This window comes from Sparus aurata, chromosome 6 (assembly GCF_900880675.1).
Source record: "Sparus aurata chromosome 6, fSpaAur1.1, whole genome shotgun sequence".
Lineage (NCBI taxonomy): Eukaryota > Metazoa > Chordata > Actinopteri > Spariformes > Sparidae > Sparus > Sparus aurata.
In genome coordinates this window covers 7,982,530-8,002,020 of record NC_044192.1, presented here as the reverse complement: position 1 = coordinate 8,002,020, position 19,491 = coordinate 7,982,530, and the positions used below count along the sequence as shown (strand labels likewise).

Below are 19,491 nucleotides of genomic sequence, written 5' to 3'. Positions count from 1 at the left end.
AAATGCAAAACATAAAAGGTGTTAGTAAGTGACAAAAGAAACTGAAAAATCCGCCACACCTCCTAAGTGGTCAAACTTCTATATACTTACTTCTTACAAAATATACACTATGCATACCTTAAATGAGTAGAATTGTCCATCTTTATTTCACAGTAAAAGCACCTGGACAGCTTCACAATGTATGAGCATTATTGCTTCACATTCTCTGTTGTTTTATATCTGAACATCCTGCCTGCTTCAGATAAGCAGAGGGGCCTGTACCTCTGTTTCACATATACAGTCACTCTGTGCTCTTGTGGTTCATCAGAAATAAATGGGTGAGAAGCCTCTCAAGCTCCTCTCGGTTCCTCTTTTGTGGCTGGTTGGTTAAGGAGCACCAGTGTGATGCACTCCCAACCTTTGCTCTTCTTCCAAAAATATTTTGCAGATCTTGTGTTTTTAATAGAACTGCATCAAATTAACTGACACAAATAAAGTGGCTCCATCGAGCTCATCTCAAGTAGCCACGTCTCCAAATACCCTGAGATCTCAAATTGATTTTGAAATACATTATCTAAATTGTTTGTTTTTTTTAGGTTTTGTCTGTTCAACATCTTCTGCAGTTGTTAAGGAGAACAGTGCAATGTCATTTTGCTGTTAAGTTGCAGAAATGTTCTGTGGATTATGAAACTTCCCCCAACTTTCCATCGACTTGTTGAAGTGTTAATGACAGAATTTTCATTTTTGGGTGAACTGTTCCTTTAACAAACTTAAAATGAACTCTCGTTAATAGACACAGTTAAAACACAGAGCATACCATCAGGTGCACATCATTAGTGTCTCACATTAACTGATCATTTATTTGCATTTCAGTGGTAAACAAGTTAATATCAGTTACTTGAGGTGAACAAGGTGATAGCTACAAACTAATACATTCTGCTTCCTCTCTCTATATATATATATCGTTTCTGCTTACGTAATGGCAGCAATTGTCGCTCATTTTTGAGATTCCCTTGCAAAAAGTCCCTCAGAACAACGCACCAATTTTGCAGCTTCTCACCAAATATTGTGTATTAATATTGTGAGATTGTGAGCTGGCCAAGAAATGACCTGTCAAACAGGTTTAAGATGTCCGCTCTGGTTTTTTTAACATTAGTGGCGTTCCTCAGGGTTCAATCTCAGCTCCTTTTCTTTTCACATTAATATCCACAGGCTGTATGTTTATATCTACTGCACTTTTGTGTACTTGTTATAAATGCAATTTTGAATCGGCAACATTTTCTTTGCAATCAACAGTCACAACTCGTTAACAGGCTTCTTTTATAACAATTTATTGGTGCTTCGGTCCTGTGACAATCCACACATTAGTTGATACCTACATTTTGCCTTGTTATTTCTTTTTTTTACTGAACAGAATAAAGAACAGACAGTGTGCGCAGGTTCTGTTTGGGACATTTCTCTTTGTCTTCTCTGACTTGTGCATATAACCTTCATTTTAAAAAATGTGGTCACTTGTAGCTTTAATCCAACGTCAGCATCACAACTATCCTGAAAATGGTGATTTATAACATCAAACTGATTGTCTTGACATTCTTATATTTCTTGCGTAATGGATAAAGCACATAAAACAAACAGACATATTTGGCTTTCATCCTACATTCATATACAGATAAACTTAATATACATTCTTTACATACGTACAGTACATACAAACAGGCTCCTCCTTCAAGACTTCTCTGATTGCCATGAAAAAAACACTGAACATTTCACTTTGCAGAGTCTCTGTAGAAGCACCTACAGCGGCTGGAAGCTGCTACAGGATGTTAAAACTAAAGGGAAAGATGGTCACAACTGAAAATCCACTTGTCACCCATCTGTAATGCTTTAAGAAGACTACGTGGCAACATTACAATACTGTATTGGTAACCGCGTCTCCCATTACGTCCGTTCAATGACTCTTTTGGGTGAGCAAACCACACGGTACATTTTCTTTACATGTCTTTAAAACGTTCACTGAAAATAATTTCTGTGTAAATGCCACTATTGTTAACACTGCATTAATTAATGTTTGGCACAGCTATCACCATCTCACTGTATACTGTTGTTTTCACTGACAGCTTACAGAATTCACTCTCTTTAAGCGCTGGTTTGGTCTCCACCAACGCCTTCGATAAAAACATAGTTCCACCATGTTCCATTTTCTTCACTGGCTTGTCTCTAACTCTGTATGTCTGCAGTTTGGTCTTAAGCAGGTCACTTTCAGCCACTTTATCAGAGCCTATTTGCTGGAAACAGCTGCTTGCAACTGCTGGAAAATTGATAATTATGTTCTTTGCAGAGAAGTTGCACATGCACATTATCTGTACAAGGTTGTTTGTTTGGGACAGTTTTCACAATGTTGACTTTTACAATATTTTCCAAAAATGTGCATATACATTCACACATACACTAATCAATGTGAATATAAACTGACAGGCTGATGAGTGATTTAGAACCTATAGTCAATCAGAACTGGGCGTACAGCTCTATTTTCTCCAGTGTTTTCAGACATTACAAAGTATTTTAAGATTTAATTTAAAGAGTTGTGGATGCAGATAAAGTTGGGAGAATATCTGAGAGGGAATAACTCCTTTTAACTGATCTGGAAAAATAAAAAATCCCTAAAAGTGTAGATTCAAGATACAAGTTTGAGATGATTACTGTGAGAGCTGTAGGGGGTTGAAAGTCCTGCTGCCCTGAACAAATCCTGAAAACATCCAAAAGTTCATAAAGTATGTGCACTTTCATGTCAGTTTCAAATAAGTGGTCAAGCAGTGTTTTTTTAATGATGCACTGCTTTTTTGCATCAAACCAATTATTTTTACATTCAGGGTTTCTTCCAGTTTCCCTGGTACATTAACTTTCTCTGACCTCGTTAGCTTGTTCCTCCACTAACTGTGGATCAGTGAATTATCTTTCTAAGCTGGGCTGGAAACGCTTGTGGGCGCACATGTTCATCCAGAGTTGGAACCACAGGTCATGTGACACATATATATTTCATAGAAGATAGTAAAACCATACATACATTTACAATCTTTCAGAATTTAAGCCGTTGGATCCAATAAAAATTATAACCTCACAGAGCCGCCGCATCAGTAAATCATTTTGGTGACATGCGTTTGTGCGAGGAGTCGTGTTGGCCAAAAAACAGGGAAAGCCTGAGGAACCTTAAGAAGAAGGTTTTGCAGTATGTGCCCGGTTAGAATCTTTCATTTAAATGAACAGGGCACCGTCTTTAAACATGGTATCCAGTGTTTCAGGTCGTCATGTTGACCAAGTGGTTACCACGGAGACCAGCAGCGAGGATACAGCAGTGACATCGTCCTTCAACACGTTTCACTTCTTTGACTCTGTCTGTCAGTGACATCATCGTCAAGTCCTTGATTTGATTGGCTGCAGTGCCAGTCCCTTCGAGTGTCATCAGCACCTGTGGGTCTGTGAGTCAACATCGCTGACGTCCATGCCGAGATCTTCCCCCTCCTCTGCTGCGCTCTGCTCCTCCTCAATCACCTCCCTCTCCTCCTGCTCCTCTTGACAAGGTGGAGCAGGGGTGTGAATGTCATCAGCACCTCCGCTGTGAGTCTCTCCTCCTCTTTCTCCTCCTCCGTCCAGCTTCCAGTCTGCTCTTTCTCCTGGCTCTGCCTCATTCTCCCCACAGACACCCAGCCCTGTCTCCATCTCCCCACCTGTCTCCGTCTCACTGATCGCCTGCCTCGTCTCCCCGTCTTTCCCTGTTTCTCCATCTAATTCCAAACCCACCTCCCCATCCACACCCTGCTCTGTCTCCGTCCCCCCAGCCTCTTTCTCTCTACTCAGACCTTCCTCTCCTTCCAAACACAGCCCTGTTTCCATCTCCCCCCACGTCCCCTTTTCATCCTCAATCCCAGAATCGCAGCGCAAACTCAGACCTGTCTCACCAAGCGGTCCTATCTGTCCACCCAGCCCCGTCTCCAGACATATTCCTGTCTCCGGTGGCTGGTCTCCGGTCAGTGCAGCGGCCTCTTTGGCTTGTCTGATGCAGTTGATCCACTGCTGTTTGTTGAAGGCGTCGCTGGCCTGGAAGCAGTGGCTCTGCAGCGGACCTCCAGTTCGGTACGTAACCCGGAAGAAGTTCTTTGCTGTGAGGAGAAGAAAGTGAGCGAGGCAACAGGAGACGTGGGGGGTTATTATAGTTATACGTTTAAGAATACAATGCATCTGTGTTGGTATCTGTATTTGAGATCTACTCACTCCGCTCGTTGTTGCTGAAGGCTCCTCTAATGGACCCGCCCACTCTCATCTCTCCGTCTAATAGGTCCTCCAGGTCCAGCTGCCGGATGGGGATTGGCTGTCGGCAGAGCTGGTAGCTGACTGGCTGGTCGTTGAGCGAGATGGACCTGGTGATGACCAGGACGTCCTGGAATAGAAACACGTGAAGCTTCTGCAAAAGAAGAAAAAGATGGAGACAGACAGAGATGTTATGTTTCTTCACTGGATGATTCCTCTGTCAAGTGTTAGACAGTTACACAGGGGGATTTCTTTTCCCATTAAAACAAAAAAATTCCTCTTCATTCATCTCTTTTAGCCATCGCAGAGGTCAATTTTATTTCTGGGATTTTAATTTGTTTTCTATGAGCAAACAATTAAAAATGAATTACAGAGTATGGTCATCAATTATTTAATTTAGAGAAATCCCTGCAGTTGTGTTCTTGACTGATCTTGAAAACGTTTCACTCCTCTTGACCGAGCAGTCTCGAGGCCGATTTCAGGTACTACAACACTACTTTCAAGGCTACAGAAGCGTTAGCTAAGTGGGCTAAGCGATATATTTAGTGAAAGTAGAATTCACTTGATGAATTCACTAAACTAGATCATCATGAATTAAGAAAACATCCTACCAATCGCTCTAAGAAAGAGGATTAGCGTCCTGTTACCACAGAAAACCTGTGTCTATAATTCGCACAAGGAATCATGGGGGCTAGGAGTAGGTCAAAGAACCCACAGTCACACTACAAAAGACATTACATACTTAATAGAAAACATGAGTAAACTGAATTGTTTCAGATGGAAAAGAGAGAAAAATTAAAATTTATAAAAGGGTATAAATTGTTGAAATCTACTGACGAGTCCTCTGTTGTTCTTCAGCTCTCCGTGGCAGCTGAGGGTCCTGGACCGGTCGATGAGTTCGTCCCTCTGTCCGTCCTCCGTGTACAACAGCCGGTCCTTGTAGTACTGACACTCCGACTCTCCGGTCCGTCTGTTGATGTCCGCCACCACGCTCTGAACCACAAGCATCTGCAGAAAAAACAGACAAAGTCAAACACCTGATCCGTTTTCTCCCAAACAGAAATCATGTTTTACTCACTACCAGTGTAGCGAGTGTTCAGTATGTTTATCCCCACCGCTTCGTCCAGGTGCTGCCGGTCCGGGTGGTCGTTCGGCGTGTGCTTCAGGATCTCCCTGAGCAGCAGCGGGTATTTCACCAGTCGGCTGCGGGGGATGTCCAGGAAGTTCCACAGGTCCAACTTCCTGCTGAAGGGCGACTGGAGACAGCGCTGCAAGAAGTCCTGCACCCGCCGGTCCTGCTTCTTCTGGTCCAACAGGGGTTTTGCCTTCACCTGGTTACTGCAGTATGAAGTGTAGGAGGAGAGGCAGGGCAGCTGGAAGGACACAGACACAGAGACATGGTCACTCTTTGACTTCCACATCTCACTCTGTGACTTGAGGACTCGTTCAGACCAAACCAGAGGCGACTGTGGAAGAATAGCACTGGGGAGTTTTATTTTGTTTAGGTCCATTTTGAATTAAGTTTGTTAAAAGGGAAATAAAGCTCGTCTTAGTTGGGTTAAAGTTCAAGAGAAGCTTGAAATCACCAGGTGTACCGTTCTATTTTTGATTTTTTTTTAAAGGAAAATAGGTGTAAAAATAATGTTTTTTTGGACATTTTGTGAGTTTATTTTGTTTACTTATTAAACTAACTAGAGAATATACTTTTACATCTCCTAGCTGAAACCTCGGGGGTTATCAGACAATCACATCTTGTGGTCTAAAGTGGTACTGACCCTTATCAAGGCAGAAATTTACAACATGAATGATGGCTGCAGTCCATGTAGTTGAGCTTGTTCCAAGGCTCTGGTATTGTTCACGCTTGCTCACTGGAGCCATTGTTTATCATTGCAGGTTCCACCTGTGCTTTTCCTGCTCTGACAAGTCCAAATGTCTGCGGTGAAAAGGGTTTATTAATAGACCAGTCAGGCCGCAGATAGCTGGTTTGCATGTTATCTTAGTTAGACATCTGTGCAACACAGTACAGGTCTGTGACATGAAGTCGACACTGTTGTTGATAATGTTAGATGATTTCTTGTATGTTTAAAAACTAAAACTCTGGCCATATCTTACGGTTTATTGATTCTGCAGAGTGCAATGATTTAAAACATGACTGAAAGACTCACCCAGTCAGTCAGGATGTGGCCCACATGTTCTGTGGACCCGTCAGGTTTTCTGGCCTCTCGGAGGCGACTCACCAAGTCTGAGGAAAGACAATTATGAAACATTTTAAAGCGTTCAGGGCCCAGAGCAGTCTGGGAACACTGAAGAAGATAAGATGGGCGAAGTCAATCCATGCCACGATACAAATGAAGTTCTTAAATGTTAAATGTTGTCTAAAATCAAGCTGCCGTGCCAAATACAGCTCAGATGCTCCGCCTACCTTCATGCAGGGGTATCAGTGACTCCAGGGTACCAAAGATCTGGTTCAGCTCATGCTCAGTCATGATTGACAGCTTCAGCATCGGGTCATGGTAGGCCTGCACGACACACACATACACAAGTGTACTCAGAAAATGCAGGTACTGCAGAGGAAATGTGGGAGAAAAGTCTGTTTTTCGGTGGAAATAAAGGTTTCTGTTTACCTTCTTCGCCAGCTTGAGATCCTCCACCAAGTCTTGCTCGCCCTGAGCCAACTCAAAGATGGCCTGGAGGGAGACAGAGAGTTTGAGAATAAAGACAGCTGTGTTAGTAAATTAGTTTGGGTGAACCACAAGATTTCAGAATGATGAGGTTCCATAAATTATGAGTCTGATGAAGTTTAAAGAATATCAAATTACCCACTGAGAGTAAAGACTTTATTTTGTAAAAACAGTTCTCTTGAACGCTTTATAATATTTTTTTCTTAACTCACACACTGATTGATGGGACACAAGCTTAACAGAATAATCCTTCAGTCCAGCACTAATGTGTCTCTCACCTCCTGTCGTTTGATCTCTTTCGGGCTCAGAGGTTGTGTCGCTCCCAGACGGACATCGAATGTCTCACTCCAAAGCTTGCTGTCGCGGCGCTTGGTGGCCGGGGCCGTTGCCGTGGAAACCCGCGTGGCGGTCATGGAGGAGGAGGGGTTGGAGACCTTCGCTGAGATAACACGTGTCTTCGTTGAGGAGGACGAGGGAGGAGGATTAGCGGCTCTCTCCGTCTGGCTGTCATTACGGAAACTGATGGAGCGCTGCAGATAGACGATGGTAGAAAAATATGAAACTGTAGAATAAAATATATTTTTTTCTTTAGCATAAAGTTGCAAAGTGGGAAGAGCTAGTTTTTCTCCTCTTCTGGGGAGATGTAGCTACAACTCCAAAGGGTTCTGCTAACAGGTTGAAGTTAAAGATTACAGTGTTTTTACAGATTTTTAATTTGCTGCTGGATAGTCAGCGACTATGGCTCCATGCAAATCTCCATTTCAGTGGCAGCTGAAGGTTAAGGCACAACAAAATCTTACACACTGGACCGGTAACAGACTTGGTTAGTAGTTTACCTGCAGCGTCTGACCAATCCTCTTCAGCGGCGTGGTCTTGACGGGCGGCAGCAGGCTGGCCAGAGACGTCACCCTGGTTAAAAGTTTACTGCGCTTGGTGCTGGGCTCCTGGAGGAGGAAGAGCAGTTGGTGATGGTAATCCATCTAGGAGTCATTTTCTTTTGTGCTATTTTGGTCTTAATTTGGCATGAAAATGCAGGGAGGGAGAGACTGGATACAATAATAATGATGGTCATAATAAACCTTCTTAATATAGCACCTTTAAAAACAGATTTTATAAAGTGTTTTGACTATCAAGCATAAGCAGGAAACTCGACAATATTACAGAGTAAACATTCAACAGTCAAGACAAACACGAGGAAGCCTCGTCTGAGGTGAGTTTAAACAAGAAGTCAATATAATTAGCTAAAAGTAAAGTCAATAAAGGACACAACAAGCTCCTGACAGCAGTCACACTGTGGCTGTTTTGTTGTAAAAGCCTCCACCACTCTAATAGTTTTGGAGGTATTTCAGTCCGACCAAAGACGCTGGTATAGCTTGAAAACAACGTATATGCCATTTCCTAAGTCGATACAATCTTTTGTTTTGTCTCTGTAAAGGTGCTGTAGTTGTTGATGTTGATGTCTGACGATGTGTGAGTGTAGACTGTTCAAGTGGTTTGCGGGAAACTTGACTCCATATTGTTGATATTCTGCTCGTGAAACAATAGTGTGACTCAAAATCTCTCCCTATCTGCCAGACTCACTCACACACACACACACACACACACACACACAAACACACACACACACACACACCGTCTGTGTTTGTGAAAACGCCACCAGGCTGCTTGCCCTGGATATAGACTTACAGTAAATCAATGCGTGTTTGTGTGTATATCTCTGCCCTGAAGCCGATCGGTCAGCTGACCTACTGGAACACAGGAACCGTCAAACTTTGTTTCCATCAGCGCTCATATTCAGGAATCAGCAAAATGAATCGCGTTTTCCCAAATGCGATCTCAGTTTACGGTAAATTCTTCTCCTCTCTTGCGCTCGTCAGTAAAGACTAGACCGATAATTCAAAGCTGTGATTTGGTTGCCTCGAATTTTGCTGCTGGAGGTCTCTAACACATAAAATGTAAACATAAGTGTTTTCCCTCATTAAGCAGACGATACTGTGGTATTTATTAACGATATACGTGTTGGTTTAAAAGAGTTCTGGGGTTCAGGGAGGATCATAAATAATCAAGTCATCTGCTTTGCTGTTGCGAAGTTTCCATTGGACATGCTGTAATTGGTTTTCTGTGTCTGATGGCGCTTCAGTTGATTCAATCCGACAAACATCAATTTAGTGAAGCGACTGGTTATCTACGGACGGCAGGTTTACAGCAGACTGACTGATCCTGCAACACCGCCGTGGAGGAGACCTGTCGCCTTCTTTTCGACACCGAACCAAACAACGACATTGGAATTGGATAGCATGCCAAAGAGGTGTGACACGTAGCAAGACATGTAACAGCGTGTGTCCCATCCTGCAGTCTCACCCTGAATTATTATTATCATTATTATTATTTTTGAGCCATTTTTATGGTTTTGGATGAGAGAGAGAGGGGCCACAGGTCCTATTCAAACCCTGATCTACAACGGTGAGGACTGTCTCCCCCTTTTAACACAGAAATCCATTCAGTTCTGTTTCTACCTCCACTGCCAACTACTGTGACACAAATACTGTCGGCCTACGTCCACAGCAGGAACCCACATCCCTGAAAATCTCTCAGCTCCAGTACTGAATCCAACAGCCCAGTTAACAGTCGAATGTTCACGACTCTGCAGACGACAGCGCTGTCGGGAGAGATTTTATAACTGAACTATGATCGGGACGCACCCTTTTAACAATGTTGGGGTAATAAAACAAGGCATAACAACATGGGTGTTACAGTTAAAACATGAGGCTTGAAACATGAGTCATGTCGGCTGTTGCAGGAGTTCAGAGTCGGTAAACTGCAGGTACTCTGGAGTCTGAACAGACTGGAGGTGGGTGCGACTGTGAATAATGTAGGTCCTAATATCATAATCATTTGTAGGGTGTGTTGAAAAGAAAACTAGACTGTTCTAATCAAATTCTGATACGTGAATGTGGATATCTGCCGATACCAAAACAAGTTCTTCCTTTTCTGTGTATAAAGAGAAAAGTATCTACAAAAGAACGAGCTTGTGTGTCTTACAAAAAACATGGGGACCACTAAACATCTTTGAAGAACTGTATAAGCTTCTGTTCTGGCTTCTGTTCGTGGTGTAATTGCAGCCTCATCAGTGGAAAGCAGTCGTGCCTCATTTGATCAAAACAGTAACAGCCTTGTCAATCATTTGCAAAGGGGGAAATCAGCAGTTAACCGTCTCTCTGAGAGGTGTGTTCTTTCACTTCCTGGATGCATTTCTTCATCAGAAGATGAATAGATAAGTTTGATTTTAGTGTGTTTCTCCCATTGACTTCAATACAGCTGTCACCACCGTCTGGCACCAGAGAGAGATTCGGTGATTTAATGACTCTTCGTTCTTTTTTAGATTCTTTGGGCATAACCAGGAAGTAAAAGCGGAAGCCAGAAAACTTTTACGGCGTACATGCTGGACGAGCAGTTCTCACTGGTTTGAATGTTCATGTCTTTGCATCTGGTATGTAGTTCTTCTGGTCATCTATGGTAATAACCTCCACCACCAAGGTTATGATACACACTTGTGTCTGTTTGCTCGTTGGTCGTGTTGTTGGTTTGTTGGCAGGATTACACAAAAACTACTGAACGGATATCCACGAAACCTGGACGGAGGCCGGGTCTCGACCCAGGATAGACCCCATTGACGTTTGGTGTAGTTCTGGATAAAGGGACAGTTCCAGGAATCTCACTTTCTCTAACACACATTTTCAATAATTACTCACAGAATAATGCATGGATCTTTACAGAAAAAAAATCTGGTGTTTTCAGCTGGCTGGTATTTATGAGTGAGTATAACGTTGTGTTGTGGGTGCGACTTTTGGTGGGAGGAGAGCGGAGAACAGAGGTCAGAGGACAGCTGAAGACTGAAAGCATGATGTTCTCTCAGTTATTCTCACATAACTGAGCATGACGTCCGCCACATCACTGTTTTTATTATTCAAGCTGAGGAAAACAATCCCTGAGGACAAAAAGCAGCTTTAGTTGTTTTGAATCCCGAAGCAGAATCTTTTTTTACTAGCACCCCCGATGTCATGTGGGTCAGAGAAGAGAGAAACCCACAGTCTGAAAGAACTCCCTTAATGCCACATAGTCTTTAGTAATACAATTAAAGGTGCCTTATGTAGTTTTTGGGGATGAAATTTTAATCAGAAGAGAAAAAAATCTTCATTGACTGATTTTTTAATGTCTAAACAAACTAAAAAAAAACTCTCTTTGTTTTCTTTTCACTGAATAAACTGAATAAGCAAAGTGACCTTAAAGTATGACACAATTTCAAACAGTTATAGTTTGTTTATATGTGGCGGACCCTGCCACCTTTCTAGCTCCAAAAACAGTGTTCTGGGGACCTTATTGTCCTCTGAGAACAATTTGTTTATTCAGTTATGGACACATTTATTTTTTATTGGTTTGTATTATTATTTATAAAAATATTGAAACTACATAGTGCCCCTTTAATGTTGTAGTAATATAATTAATTTAAAATAAATCGAGAGAAAGGAAGAGCTAGAGGGCAGCCAGGGTGATTTTCACATGAGGCAGTGAATTAAGAGTGTATTTCATGTTAGAATAATTGGAAAGAAAGCTTCAAGTGTGTGTTTTACGATGATAAAATTACTTTTTCTACAAACTACTTCTTTTGAGCAGCTGTTTAAAAAGCCTCTTACTTGCTCACAAAAAGATCTCTATCTCTGGTCAGACACAAAAACATGAAGACGATCCAGGATGAAAAATACAGAAGTTACTCTCTGATGAAAATACAACATCAATAAAGACAACTGAATAATTCACAGAGGGATCAGATTTATGTTTACCGAGCAGAATCTCACCTCCACCTGTTTCCCCATGTTGTTGTTCCCTGTGATGAACTCCACTGAGCATCCAGACTTGAACTGGTGTACCAGCAGGCAGAGGGGCCTCTGCCCCACCACCATACTGCTCACCACAAAACCCAGCACAGGATCTGGACTCTGGAAATAGTCTGATCCAAAGAACGAAAGTGCAGCAGAGTGTCTGGGATGAGTCAGGTATCGGTAGAGGGTCCAGTAAGTGTCGGGAGAAACCGTGAAGTGGCTACAAACGGTTTGATGCTGAAAAACACTTTAAGAGCGTCTTCGGTGCTTTTAGTATCCAAGAAGAACATCCAGGAGGAGTTTGGTTCTAGTCTGGTGTCCTGAAAATGCCTGATGCTGTCAGATGATCGTCAGGAGGAATCTGGATCCAAATCAGTACCGACGGAGGATCCAGAGAGTGTGTAGAGTCCAGTCCGGAGTTCAGACAGGTTTAGACCTTCTGGATCTTTTACTCCAGGTTTCTTCTCTATTAAAAATCTGTTGAAGCTCTCTGACGCTCAGTGATGGTTGTGGACTCGACCGCCTGCTGACTCTGTCTGAAAACACACAGCTCGCCTCTCTCTCTCTCTCTCTCTCTCTCTCTCTCTCTCTCTCTCTCTCTCTCTCTCTGACTCACAGCTCGCTCACCCACTCACTCATTTCACTTCCTTCCTTTCTTTCCCTCTTATTTTTTTTAAAAAGTGTCTGTTTTTCTTTCATTTGTGATGTAATAAGTGTTCGGATCTTTTTCCGTAGACAATTAGATGTTGAACATTTCTTATTGTCAGCAAATCCCATGATGACAGCAACATCAACAATGAATTATCTGATGTCTGATAGATCTTCCTCTGAGAAAACACATTGTTGGCTTTTCTCTTGTTAACCAGAAAACTAGAGATCACCTGAAGAAAAAGTATTTTTTCCGGCAGAGATGATCCCACGAGGTCAACACAGCTTTAAATCCAGCGATCATCAGAGTGTTGAGTGTTTAGATCAGACAACAACGTCATGAAGAATATAATTCCAAAACAAGACGCTCAAGTATGAACTCCAAACGCTGTGACAAAACAAATGGAGGACATCGACGTAAAAACTAACTGGATATGAGAAAGAAAACTGAGTTATCAAGAAAAGAAATTAGGTAATAAAATAGTAATTAGTAAAAACAACAGAGGCAACAGAGGTTGAAATCTCAAAACATGAGACATTAACTAGGTTTAATTTGCCTCATCAAAACAATGTCAGACCAAACTCCATTGAAAAAGATGCTATATTCATTCTGCCCTTCTTATGTTAAAATGCTATATAATATAAATAATAGCAAGAGTATTGATCATGATAGTAATCATCATAATTATAAACAGATTCTCGTGAACAGAATTTTTCTTTACTTTTATAGTTTAACCTACTTTTAATCATTTCTATTTTATTTTTAGCTCTTTATTTATCCTATTGTTATTGATGATTGTTGTTTATGTGCCCTTCACGACATGTTTGAGGGAAATAAAGTGTTTTTTCTTCATGACATGCACTGGAGGACTAAACTTTATATGCAAAATTACTTTTTTCTCAGTATTTTCATAAAATTATATAAAAAAAAACACACATGAGGTTTTCTTTTTCATTATGGTTTTGTTGCCATAAACATGGCTGGAAAAGTCCTGACGCATCAAAAAAATGATGCGAAAGCTGCAAGATTTTTGTTCAGTCATTAAGTTGTTATGTGTGACTATTATCTATGTATACAGTGTAATTCTGAGTTATTAAGTCAACTTCTTCTGACTTTGAGTTTTGTATATATAACTTATTACTCAATTTGGTTTGCACCTTTGCAACTAATTTTCACACTAAATTTGATTATTTATTAATAACAATACACTGCCCACACTATTCAAAATTACACTGTTTAATTTTGTACATATTATATATATACACAGTTCTATTTTCTATTTCTGCTCTGGCTCTTCTTCTTACCTTTTATATCATTATGGTTTATTGTTATATTAAACTGTCCTTTGGCTGCTCTGACGCACAAATTCCCCCTTTTGTGGGACCAATAAAGGAATTTCTGATTCTGATAATTAAAGTACTTAATTGTGAGGACAAAAAGTTTTGACGATAAAAAAAAACACAACCTCGTGTGGTTTGTAAAATGTTTTGAAAACCAAAGTTAAATACTTTTTAAAATAATTTTGCAGATAAAGTTTTAATGTCGTGAAGAAAGAAAAACTATATTTTCGCTCGAAAATGTTGTAAAGTTGACATAAACAAAGCAGCTACAAAAAGAAAATAATACATATAATATAACTGCACAAGTCCCCAAAACTGCACCTGTTCTAAACAGTTTATCATCTTAATTATACAATCATAACCTGAACACACACACTGACATGATGTGGGCCGTGACGAGCGCTGATTCTGGAGATACTGGTGCTGGTCGGGCCGTTCAGGTCAACATCCGTCAATATCAATCTGAACTTTAATTACTGCAGACAGAGAGAAGCCTGCAGGCAGCCAAAGCTCTGCCCTGATTCTCCTGTAGTTTTAACATAATTACTGTGTGTGTGTGTGTGTGTGTGTGTGTGTGTGTGTGTGTGTGTGTGTGTTTGTTTGTGTGTTAGTGTACTTGTATTCCTCATATGGTGAAGTGGTAAACATCTGAGCAACATTGTAGGTAGAACAACATTGTATTCTATTTTTAAAAAGTTGTTTTTTTATGATAGTAGTGGAGAAGGCGCGGACATGATCAGCTGTTCGCCAGAAAATTAATCAGCAACTGTTTTTTTTATTATCGATTCATCGTTTGGGGTTCAGGGGAAAAACTTTCATTGTTTTCTGCTTCCAGCTTCTCGAACGGACTCAACTGAATATCTATTTTATTTGATTTACAAGACACAAACAATGGCTCAATAAATCAAGAGAAGTCTGCAGGAAATGAATGTCAAACACACACACACACACACACACACACACAACACACACACACGCCCTGGATCAGCTGTAGGTAACCGAGCATCAGAACAATACTGATCATTGTGTCATATTTAGAAACGTTGCCATGGTTTCCCTTGAAAGCCGTGACTGGTTTCAGAGTTGGAGCATCATCTCTGACCTCTGACATGACATGAGACAGACCTCACGCTAGGCTAACAAAAGCTTCCCGCTCTGACTCAGCTCCATTGTCCGTAAATGGGCCAGTTGGGTCGACGACACCCAGCGAGGAGGAAAAGTCACCGACTGATCCGAGAACAGATTCAGCTGTCTCCACTGAGTCAGACGGAGCCGCCTCATTTCGTCTGTACTCTGACACATCGCATGTACAAAAAGAGAGACGTCTTCAACAACCCCATCGCCAGAATACTCTCTGCATTGTGTGTTACATTCAAGGATCCGTACGTAGCAGAAACTCTGACACTCTGCATCTCTTTGCGTTTCAATTTTTTAGTTGAATGTCGTGACTAAGATGTGTCAACGTAAACCAGATAATAAAAGAACAGAACTTAAAGGACGAAAAGCCTTGATGATGAAAAAAGAAAACCTTCTGCGGTGCATTACTTATTTCAAGAGGTTGAAATGAAATCAAATTTCTTTCAAATCATTCAAGAAAATAAAATGGTCTGCTTTTATTCTGACGGTCTTATTTTTAGTCTTGTTGTTGTTGTTAAAAGATGGCAGAAGGAAACACGTCCCTCCTCACAGTTTGATGATCCGTGGCCTCGCTTTACGAAACCACATCAATAAGTGTTGATCAGTCATGTGAGCCTCATACGTAGTAGAAACTCTGACACACTGCATCTCTTTGCGTTTCAATTTTTTAGTTGAATGTCGTGACCAAGATGTGTCAACGTAAACCAGATAATAAAAGAACTGAACTAAAAGGACAAAAAGCCTCGATGATGAAAAAAGAAAACCTTCTGCGGTGCATTACTTATTTCAAGAGGTTGAAATGAAATCAAATTTCTTTCAAACCATTCAATAAAATAAAATGGTCTGCTTTTATTCTGACGGTCTTATTTTTAGTCTTGTTGTTGTTGTTAAAAGATGGCAGAAGGAAACACGTCCCTCCTCACTGTTTGATGATCCGTGGCCTCGCTTTACGAAACCACAACAATAAGTGTTGATCAGCCATGTGAGCCTCATATGTAGTAGAAACTCTGACACTCTGCATCTCTTTTACATTTCAATTTTTTAGTTGAATGTCGTGACCAAGATGTGTCAACGTAAACCAGATAATAAAAGAACTGAACTAAAAGGACAAAAAGCCTCGATGATGAAAAAAGAAAACCTTCTGTGGTGCATTACTTATTTCAAGAGGTTGAAATGAAATCAAATTTCTTTCAAACCATTCAATAAAATAAAATGGTCTGCTTTTATTCTGACAGTCTCATCAGTGTTCGTTGTTGTTGTTGTTAAAAGATGGCAGAAGGAAACACGTCCCTCCTCACTGTTTGATGATCCGTGGCCTCGCTTTACGAAACCACATCAATAAGTGTTGATCAGTCATGTGAGCCTCATACGTAGCAGAAACTCTGACACTGCATCTCTTTTACATTTCAGTTTTTTAGTTGAATGTCGTGACCAAGATGTGTCAACGTAAACCAGATAATAAAAGAACTGAACTAAAAGAACAAAAAGCCTCGATGATGAAAAAAGAAAACCTTCTGTGGTGCATTACTTATTTCAAGAGGTGGAAATGAAATCAAATTTCTTTCAAACCATTCAATAAAAAAAAAAAAAATTGTCTGCTTTTATTCTGACAGTCTCATCAGTGTTCATTGTTGTTGTTGTTAAAAGATGGCAGAAGGAAACACGTCCCTCCTCACAGTTTGATGATCCGTGGCCTCGCTTTACGAAACCACATCAATAAGTGTTGATCACCCATGTGAGCCTGAGGGGCTCAGCAGATTTTAATTAACCAGTGAAAACATCTATAATCACTCTGGTGTCAAACACAGACCTCAACAGTAAATGAGATGAGGCTCAAAATGACAGTAAAACTCCTTTAACCATTTTATTTACACCCCAGTGAAATGTTTTATTTCATATCATTAATTCATTCTGTTTATTTGTTTTATTTGGTATCTCTTTGTTTTAAAAGTTCCCTTTGCTTCCCAAAATCCCCTGTAAATACATTGCAAGATTTTAAAAATGTATTCTTAGTGTGATTTCCAGCTGGTACTCTGTCCATAGGGATTTGGCTTGGGGACTAGAGGGTTGCCCAGAGTCTATTATGGACCAAGAAACCGCTGAGACGCCCTTGAGCAAAGCACTTAACCCCTGACGGCTCCTGGCTGCCTCATACGGAGCTGCCCCCTGTCGCCCCCAGAACAACAATGACCTCAATATCATTAAACATATAATTGATTGTCAGTGTCAAAAACATCGGAATACATCAGATTGTACAAATGTGCCCATTAAAGTGGAGCGTGTATGGATAATGAGGTTTTATCCATGAGGGAAGTAATGTTCTCTAGAAATCAACAACTTCTTATAAACTCTAAACAAATAACTCGAACAAAATAACTCAGAAGTTTCAGCAAAATCATAAAGTTCTTTAAAACGTCTCATGAAATTACTGGTAAATTCTTGACGTACAAAACAAAATGTAACCTTTGATTTTATTCATCTCCAGTCCAGATAAACACGGCGCTCCTCCTGAAGTTAACACTATTGATACAACATCTAAACTCCTGTCACAACCTTTGACCTTTAAATCAAGTAACGCTCCCCAGGTCCTCAATTTTCAGTAAGAGCACAATATGACTCACTGAGCTGCAGGGACCAACAGCACTAAACAATAGACTGTAATTTACTCCAGGTTGACTGACTGCCGCCGCTGGCCGCAGCAGAATAAGACTGATGGTGTGTTTGTCGCACTGGAGTGTATCGAACAGGGTGGACATCCTGTGTTAGACCGAGCAGGGAGGGGAAACGCCCGGGAAGGAACGGGCTGCTGGCAGAGCGCTAAAAATACAGACACAGTACACGAGGAGGGGCCCCAGACGAGGGCCGAGGGCCCACGAGGGTCCAAACATACAATAACCAACCTTCAGAGTTGAAGAGAATAAAGTGCAAAGTTCATGAATCCCCTCGTCTACGAATAGTAACAATGCATTCGGATGACTGTTTGCCCGTCGTTTGTTCTATTTAAAAGACGATCCAGGAGGTTGATAATGATTTAGAACGAGAATATTCAATTGAACTAGCTAACTTTTAGTAAAATATGGACACCGTCTGTATCGTATTTCTGACATATAAAGTTGGTGCTAATAGTGTCAGATTAAGATCCTGAGTGGTTTCAATGTATTATTTTGAGCAGTAGTTTTCTTTTTGTGTTGTAATTCCTGTCGTTTCATATTTTACATTCAAACTATTTTTGTTGCAGGCTGCAGAGGTGGGAAAGCCAGATTTCTGCGGATAGACGTATCCTTGTCCTGTGTGTGTTGACATACAGTATACGTACATATATATTCTGGAATATTTCCTTAGTTTATAACTTGGAAAATGTAATAAAGAGAATCATAAAGTGAAAGATGAATTTAATCCTTCAGAAATACACATTCCTGCCAATGGTTTCACACCAGCTCACCAACAAAAACGTCACAATGCACCAGCGAAGACAAGTGAAGAAGAAGAAGACTAGCAAGAGAACATGGAGGTAAACGACTCAAGTTTAAGACCTTTCAAACTAGAGTGGTGCTCAGTAGAGTGCATAACTCCACCGCGGCCCAACAGTCCCTTTAAATCAATCAGGTCTAATCTAATATCAACACATCCTCATATCAAACAGGAGCCAGTGTTTGGTTTGTCTGTTCTGGGCTTCTGTAGCACAGCGTGGACTCAGAGAGGACCAGCTCCCTCTGTCGATATAAAAAGACTCATTAGGTAACAAATTCTTAGTCTCAAGTGATTGGACACTAATGAGAACGTGATTTTGAATGTTATATTATATTCGTGACCATCAGTCCGACACACCGGACCTGTTTTTTTTGCAGTCACACTTCATATGACAACACGGAGAGACCCGGCAGAGACGCATCACTTCCTGTGAGGCAGCGCAGCAGACAGGACACACACACATAGGGGAAATTCCCTTTTTCTAAATTTAAGTCAGATTTCAAAGGTGTGAACACACTGAATCAGGAAGTAATCTGACTTGTTGGAGTAAAAGTCAACAGCTTATGAGGACAATAAAGCTTTTTTCCGACACGTCTCACCATTTTTCAGCCACAACAGTTAGAAGTTGAGTTTAGAGGAGCTGAACTTACGTTGATGTCCAGACTGCACAGGCTGAGGGAGTCGGCATCCCTGCTGGTCTGCTTCCTCTTCTTCTGCAACACACAAAACACGGCAATGTTTAGTATGTTTATCTTTAAGAAGGTCCAGTAATTGTCGCTGGATCAAAGTGTGAGAGTTTAGTTAGTGTTGCACTGACAGTTTGTTAACAGCTCTGTGCAGCTTTCAGCTCAGTGCTTTGGTTACAGATTGGTTTGTCCAGCTTATTAGCAGCTAAACATATTCAAGTATCCTGAGTAAAAGGACTATAAAATAATTTCAACATATCAACAGCAATCAAGGATTTTAGTGAATGTCATAATTTTCATATTTCTATCCTCAACATCTCGTTTGTTTTATTTTGAGAGCTCCAAGTCTGATTCACCAAACTC

General features: G+C 40.9%; 1 protein-coding gene across 3 annotated transcripts in view; it reads right to left on the bottom strand.

Annotated features, from left to right (window-relative positions):
• Window positions 1–812: 812 nt before the first annotated feature.
• Window positions 813–19,491, bottom strand: part of arhgef3 (Rho guanine nucleotide exchange factor (GEF) 3) — a 33,786-nt gene continuing 15,107 nt past the window's right edge. For all 3 annotated transcript variants that reach the window (XM_030419134.1, XM_030419135.1, XM_030419136.1), the window contains 10 exons: window positions 19,093–19,155; window positions 7,802–7,909; window positions 7,244–7,495; window positions 6,909–6,971; window positions 6,707–6,803; window positions 6,450–6,526; window positions 5,400–5,657; window positions 5,122–5,292; window positions 4,249–4,438; window positions 813–4,136 (listed from right to left, as the gene is read on the bottom strand). In XM_030419134.1, coding sequence (XP_030274994.1) covers window positions 3,439–4,136; window positions 4,249–4,438; window positions 5,122–5,292; window positions 5,400–5,657; window positions 6,450–6,526; window positions 6,707–6,803; window positions 6,909–6,971; window positions 7,244–7,495; window positions 7,802–7,909; window positions 19,093–19,155 — 1,977 coding nt within the window. In that variant the 3' untranslated portion in view covers window positions 813–3,438. The remainder of the gene's footprint in view (window positions 4,137–4,248; window positions 4,439–5,121; window positions 5,293–5,399; window positions 5,658–6,449; window positions 6,527–6,706; window positions 6,804–6,908; window positions 6,972–7,243; window positions 7,496–7,801; window positions 7,910–19,092; window positions 19,156–19,491) is intronic.